Source organism: Desmodus rotundus, chromosome 8 (genome assembly GCF_022682495.2).
Source record: "Desmodus rotundus isolate HL8 chromosome 8, HLdesRot8A.1, whole genome shotgun sequence".
NCBI classification, from domain to species: Eukaryota; Metazoa; Chordata; class Mammalia; order Chiroptera; family Phyllostomidae; genus Desmodus; species Desmodus rotundus.
In genome coordinates, this window is record NC_071394.1 from 949630 (window position 1) to 957010 (window position 7381).

At 66.3% G+C, this 7381-nt stretch overlaps 1 protein-coding gene across 1 annotated transcript; it reads left to right on the top strand.

Annotated features, from left to right (window-relative positions):
* The first annotated feature begins 4460 nt into the window (after positions 1-4460).
* Positions 4461-7117, top strand: MAFA (MAF bZIP transcription factor A). Its single transcript, XM_053929846.1, has one exon. The coding sequence runs from the start codon at positions 4973-4975 to the stop codon at positions 6044-6046; it is 1074 nt and encodes a 357-aa protein (XP_053785821.1). The 5' UTR covers positions 4461-4972; the 3' UTR covers positions 6047-7117.
* Positions 7118-7381: the final 264 nt, after the last annotated feature.

The window sequence follows — 7381 nt, forward strand, 5'->3', positions numbered from 1 at the left end:
GGTCTGGGTGGGACCTGGGGCCGTGTGGTCAGCAGGGTGAACCCCGCACGCTGAGCTCCTGCTGCAGCAGAGCATCCCTTGCTGACCTTCCAGTCTGGGCTGAGGCTCCTCCTTTACGGGCACCTGGGCCTGGGGCTCACGTCTGAGCTCCACCCCTGTGGATTTCCAGGCGTCTGCCTGGGGCCTTGAGTCTTGGAGAGGTGAGGGGCCTGAGGTGGGGGTGTGGGTGGTGTGGGGGCACAGATGGGACCTGCAAGGTGTGGGTCTGGAGGGGCCATGAATGGGAGGGGGTGCCGCTGGCAGTGGAGCCCTCTGCTCCCCCACTGAGTCTGCTGAGTGTGCACCCCCAGAATGGTGGCCAGCATACAGTGGGCTCCTGGGTAGGGTGGTCCACTGAGCCCAGGAAGAAATGGGCTGGGGGAGGAAGTGAGGCCGAGGGGAGGCCAGCTGGCCCCTGCTAGCTAAAGGAGGTTTGCAGCTTCCCCTCATCTTTTCCATGCAGGTGGCCGGGCAGGTGACCACTTGCCCCAGCTCAGGCACTGCCTCCCAGGGACAAAACTGACCCACCTAGACCCCCGGCACTGGCTCTTGGGTAGCACGACCTTTCTGAGCGAGTGTGACTGCAAGGATCGGGAAGCAGGCAGACCTTGCGGCCAGGACAGCTGTGGAGCCACTGAGAGGGAGCTCAAGGAGCTGTCCCGTCCCTTCCTGGCCCCAGTGGTCCCAGGGTGGTCAAGGGAATCTCCCAGAGAGTGCCCTGCCTCCACGAGATCTCCTGGAGCTCCATCCGATCCCTCCTCTCATCAGGCCAGACCACTCCCACTCCTGCTGACCTTTCACCTCACATGCTGCAGGAGGGGCCAGGCCCATGGAGTGTCCCCTAACCCCCTGCTGCTGCTTCTGCACTGGCCGGGCCCCTCCCCATGAAGCCCAGGAGACCTCGGACCTACTTCCAACCATAGAACCTAACACGGTCACATCACATAGCTTACAGATATCCGACTCCATGGTGGGGCCGCCAATGGGGGTGGGGTGGGGCAGGGAGACAACCAAGGGTGCCCCCTCCCCCAGCCAGCCAGAAGTCGGGCCTGGGAGCGGTAGGCTCAAGGAAGTGGTCCCGCCAGCAACCTGAGGGAGCCTGGAGGGCCCCTCCCCAGAGGGAGCTCCAGAAGAGACCCTCGCACCCTGGGGAGACCCCACGGTCCTGCGGAACCGGGCCACAGAAGCTGGGAGATAGTAACTGTGTTAAGAGTGGTAACTAAGTATCAACGAGAAACAGATGCGCTGTAGACTTCACTTACTATCTTTGATTTACTTTCTGCCCCCAGCTCTCAGACTGTGTCCCAAAGATGCTACAATGGGGTGGCGCTTGTGCCCTCCTGTTGCCCAGCCTTCAGCAGACTGCTGCCATGCCTGCGCCAGTAGCGCCCCTTGGGGCTCCCAGAAATGCCAGGCACACCACCTGTTTCGGACGCTTGCCCACTCAGGAAATCAGCCGCCATGCTGGGGTGAAGCCCGGCCAGCCCTCGTGAGCCCCGCGTGGCGACACTGCACGGAGCTGGCCCGGCCGATCGCTACCACGGTCTGCCAGGCGTAGGCCCTCGGCTCTGGCCACCAGCTGTTGGTGTCAGAGACCGGCCGCCCACCCCCGAGGCTAGGACCAGCTGTTCCCCACAGAACCCGGAATGCCATCAAACTCTGAGGGTTTGTTTTCAACCAGGGACCCCTGGGCCACCTCCCTGGTTGAAGGTGCCCCTGGGGCAGGCAGACTGGCACCTAGTAGGTGCTCAGTAAAGATTTGGGGAGTGCGTCTAATTACAAGCCACGAGAGAAGTCCCCATGGAATTCCATGGGTTCCAGGGCTGATGCCTTGACAGGTGTGAGAGGCCCCAGGAGGGTGCGTTGCTGCTCTGGACCGGAAGGAAACGGGCCTTTTCTGGGGCAGGGTGGGCTGTCGACGGAGCAGATGGGATGGCGTGGCCCTGGCACATGGCACCCCTGTCTGCCTCTTCTGTGGTGCTTCTACTGGCTGCTCCTGGAAGACAGGAAGGGGGACCTGGGCCTTCCCAGCTGCTGCTCCCAGGACCCAGCTGAGCACCCCACCCCCTTGTAGTCCCTTCCCTCCCGCCAAGCCACCAAGGCTGGCACTTGCCCTGAGCTGGGAAAGCCCGAGACACCTGCCCTCAGGGGCCCACCGTGGCTCTTCCACCCTGGCTAGCCCGGGGCCAGCAGACAAGACAGAGACTGCACAGAGGCCAGGGCATGGGCCCAGTAGCTGGCAAGAGACCCGGAGGGCCTGGACCTCCCCGGGGCTGCCTGCTCCCAGGTGCAGGGGTGGTGGCCAGTAGCACTTCTAGAAAGCCACTCTGACCAAGACCACGTCCAGGCCTGGGTGGGGGGGCCTTGCCTGGTGCCTAAGCCAGCTGGGGACGTGAGTGCCCTGCTCAGCCCCAGGCAGCCCTCCTTCCAGGCTACACTGGGTCAGGGGACCTTGAGCTCCGAATGTCCCTGTGCCTTCCATCCCACTCTGACTGCAGCTGCCTTGCTCAGCTGTGCCGCCCCCCCATGGAGGAGTGTATGGGCGAGTGGAGGGTGTGTGTGCGTGCGTGTGTGTGTGTGTGTGTAAGCGAGCGAATGGAGGGCTGGCTGGCCCTGGGATGCCGGCTGAGGGCCAGCATCTGTGAGCCTCACCCTTTGGAGCAGATTGTGGGGGCAACTGCCTTGGGGCTGGCTGAGCATGGTCCTCGAGGAGGCTCCGTGTGGGCTTGGATGGGTGGGTCAGGCCATCCTAGCCTTAACTGCCTGCTTGCACCTCTCAGGACTGGGGGGCGCCACACAGCCCAGGCATGGCTGTGGCTCCAGGCCCCTTAGTCTGAGGCCAGGGGCTGTGAGGAGGTCCACATTGGCCCCTGGAGTTGGGCTCCTCCACCCCAGCATGCTCCTGGGCTGGGGACTGCACCTTTGCTTGGTCCAACAGCTGGGCTGCAGCCCAGTGCCAAAGGCAGAGGCCAGGGGCAGGGGCTGCCCAGGGCAGGTGCCCTCCCCACATACAGGCCAGGCTTCACTCCTGAGGCAGGACCCCCCCCCCACTCCCCGCACCGCCCCGACAGTGCCGTCTTTAAAGGGAGCCTCAAACCCACTTTGCTCCGGGCACCCTGTGTGGCCTGGAGGCGGAGCACCTGGCCTGGGACCTCAGTTCTGATTGCTGGGCCATCCCTGCCAGGTGGGTACCCGTGCCCTTCCTGGCCCTGTCTGACAAAGGAGTCTGCCCGCGTGCAGGACGTGGGGACCGGGGGATGTACAGACGTGCCCACCTGCCACAGCAGGGCAGGCCACCCCCGGGACATCTTGGGCAGCGGGTCTTCACTCCCACTCGTATGGTATTTTTATTATAAATTACAGACATTCTGACTTGGGACAAGGCACAAGCCCTGTTAGCCAAATGCCCCCAGTACTCGGCTAGGCTGCCCCTGGTGACTTCCTGACCACATCCTTCCAGACTTTTCTTTCTCTGCATAAATGCTTACATTGACCATCGAGGCTTTACATTGTAAAGTCCTGTAACAGCAGTGCCTAGAGGTGCCACCCTGGGTCAGGCCCCTCCCACCCCCGTTGACCCTGCTCCGGTCGGTGCCCACCGCTTCGCCGTCCTCTTCGCTGTCACCGAGCCCTGCGCCACCAGACACGCCTCCGATCTGGGCGGCCACCGCAGCCGTAACGTTTTCGTCTAGCGTTGGAGCCTTCCCACCTCCGTCCCCCGTGCCCGCCAGACCCGGCACCGCGTCCCGTACCCCCCGGGGACCTCGCGCCAGAGCCGGGCTGGTGGGCAGCTGAGGCCGGGAGTCCTAACTCCCGAGCCAAGACCCCGCGCCCCCCGCCCCGTGCGCCCCCCGCCCTGTCCCGGGAGTAGCCCCTCCGCGGGCCCCGCCGCGCCCCTTCCGCCCCACCTGTGCCGCGCGCCTTGGATCCCGCCGCTCCGAGGTGCCAGCAACTTTGTTGACTGAATTCCTGAACCCGCCTGAACCGCGCGCTAAAAATAACCCGCGCGCCCCGCGCAGCGCCGGCGGAGCCGCAGTGTCACGGTGTCGGGAGGCCGGAAGGTCCCGACACTGTCACACCAGCGGGCTGGACGTGGCCTCCCCACCAACCAGGAAGGGCCGGAGAATGGGCTGCGGGGTCACAGACAGCGGGGCAGCGAGGGGACCGAGGGCCGCCCTCTGCTTCCCGAGACTCTCCGGCCGCACCGTCGCAGACTCGAGAAGCCAGAAACCTCAGGCGGGTCCCCACGCCCGGCACCCCTCTGCTTCACGCCCCAGCGACCCCCGGGTCCTCCGCAGCTGCAGTCCCCGACGGCGGCCACCAGAGGGCCATGCCCCCTCCTCTAGCCAGCGGCGGGTCACCACCCCCTCCCACAGCTGTTCCTCGCAGATTGACAGCTGGGCTCCGGGTTGCCATGGGGATAGGCAAATGAGGGCGGAGGTTCTGGGGCTCCTATTGGCCCGAGGGCGCGCGCCCCTCCCGAGGAGGCGGGCCCAGGCGCCCGGTTCTATAAAGGGGAGCGCCCCGAGAGGCGTTCGGCGGTAGAGGCGGGGCCGGCCGATCACCGGCGCGGCGCCCAGAGGCTCAGCAGCCAGAGGTGGCGCAAGTACCGCCTCCAGCCCGGCCACCTGCCCAGGCTCTGGCGTGGGGTCAGCGGAGTGCGGCTGGCCTACACCCGCTGGGGAGCGGCCCGGGGCAGCGCGAGAGACCGGGCCGGTGGCATACCCAACGGATGCCCCTGAGTTGACTGCGCGAAACTTTCCTACGTGCACGCCTGGGCGCAGCGACCCAGAGCTGCCTCCACTCACCCGCCGTCCCGCCGGGACCCGACGCCCTGGGGATCGGAAGGGGGGGGAGAGGCCCGCGGCTCCCCCCCCCCACGCCCTCCTTTGGGGCGCAACCGGGCGCGGCGGCGGGGCCGGGGCCCCGGGCGATGGCCGCAGAGCTGGCGATGGGCGCCGAGCTGCCCAGTAGCCCGCTAGCCATCGAGTACGTCAACGACTTCGACCTGATGAAGTTCGAGGTGAAGAAGGAGCCACCGGAGGCTGAACGTTTCTGTCATCGCCTGCCGCCCGGCTCGCTGTCCTCGACTCCTCTCAGCACGCCCTGCTCCTCCGTGCCCTCCTCGCCCAGCTTCTGCGCGCCCAGCCCGGGCACCGGGGCCGGCGGCGCAGGAGGCGGTGCCGGCACAGCGCAGGCCGGGAGCGCCCCGGGGCCGGCGAGCGGGGCCCCCAGCGCCGTCGGAGGCGCCTCGGGGAAGCCGGCACTGGAGGATCTGTACTGGATGAGCGGCTACCAGCACCACCTGAACCCCGAGGCGCTCAACCTGACGCCGGAGGACGCGGTGGAGGCGCTCATTGGCAGCGGCCACCACGCCGGGCATCACGGCGCGCATCACCCGGCGGCTGCTGCGGCCTACGAGGCCTTCCGGGGCCAAGGCTTCGCGGGCAGCAGCGGAGGCGCGGACGACGTGGGTGCTGGCCACCACCATGGCGCGCACCACACCAGCCACCACCACCACCACCACGCGGCTCACCACCACCACCACCACCACCACCACCACCACGGCGGCGCAGGCCCCGGCGTGGGCGGCACAGGCCACCACGTGCGCCTGGAGGAGCGCTTCTCCGACGACCAGTTGGTGTCCATGTCGGTGCGCGAGCTGAACCGTCAGCTCCGCGGCTTCAGCAAGGAGGAGGTCATCCGGCTGAAGCAGAAGCGGCGCACGCTCAAGAACCGCGGCTATGCGCAGTCGTGCCGCTTCAAGCGGGTGCAGCAGCGGCACATTCTGGAGAGCGAGAAGTGCCAGCTCCAGAGCCAGGTGGAGCAGCTGAAGCTGGAGGTGGGGCGCCTGGCCAAGGAGCGGGACCTGTACAAGGAGAAATACGAGAAGCTGGCGGGCCGCAATGGCCCCGGGGGCGCGAGCGGGACCGGCTTCCCGCGGGAGTCCTCGCCGCCGCAGGCCGGCCCCGGCGGGGCCAAGGGCGCGCCCGACTTCTTCCTGTGAGCTCCAGACCCGAAACCGCGCCGCCGCCGGGAAGAGGCTCGCACTCCGTGGCCCAGGACGAGGACGCAAGGCCGTCCGGAGCCGACGCCGCCGTTTCCGGCCGGGCCAGCGCCGGGCGCCCCGCTCCACGTCCGCAGGCGCTGGACGGGAGGCTCCTTCCCGCGGTGCGGCCCCCTCGTCCGCTCGGCTGCCCCGCCGCGACTCCCCCGCGCGTAGAGCGCCGCGATCTCCAGGAGCCGCTGCAGGTCGAACTTCCTCGCAGGCGCCCACGTGTACATATGACCGCGCGGTCTCTGTTCCCACGCCGCCCTGCCCGCCGAGGGGCCCGGGGCCGTCTCTGGCAACCCCGCCCTCCTTGTCCTTCGCCTCCCATCCTTGCCCTTTTTTACTTCTCCGATTTGGAACGGTCTTATTTTCGAAGTATTTATATTTATTTTGCTTGGTGATTAGAAAAGAAGGCCCCGGAAGAAGCTCTCGACCTCCCTCCGGGGTCACCCGTGGCCGCCCGCGTGTCCCAGCATGTGTCGTTCGCTCGGAGGGGCCCGGCCCCTGTCTGCCCGCCTGCCCGCACCCGCCCGGAGGCTGTGTTCGGTCCCGCCGCCCCACTGCACCGCCTGGGGGGAGGGCCCTGGACAGTGCTGCTGCTCTATGCGCCACATCGTATTTGTGACTCCGGGGAAATAGACCTTATTTTAACCTTCCAGAGAAGTGAAAGAAAAAAAAAGTGTGCGCAGTGTTTCTAGCAGAAAAAAAATTTAAAGAGGAGGTTTTGGCCTGAACCTCCTGGCATGGGGGTGGGTAAAGAAAGGGTTTTTATTCCCATTTAAATTGTGTTCCGTTTTGTTGGTGGCATCTTTTTTAACAGCCTGATTGCTTTTGGGGGGAGGGTGGGGAGGCCGGTGCTCTGGCCCCTGAGGGCGCCTGGCAGGGCCCCCAGCCCGGCCTGGCCCCCCGCTGAGCCCCGAGCAGGCGCATGGCTGCTCGCCCAAAGTTTCGTGGTGGTGTCGGCTTCTGTTTTCATTTGCTATGAAACTGGGGGGAGGGGAAGAAAACAAACAATAAATCCATTTAGATCCAAAAACAGTCACTGACGCCTGGCTGGTGGTTCTGTGGCTTTCGTTTCTGCCGCGCTTCTCCCGGTGTGAAGACAAGGAGGGCCCGGGCCTGCGTCCTGCCTCAGCTGCGGGCCGCGGGAGAAACAGGTCAGAGCGGGAGACGGGGCGCTGCCCTCCGCCCTCCCCTCCCAGGCAGCCCTGAAGGAGGGGGGCTGCTGCAGGGCAGTCCGTGCTCCCACTAAGGCGAAATGAGGCCGTCTTTGGTGGTCACCCTATGTGC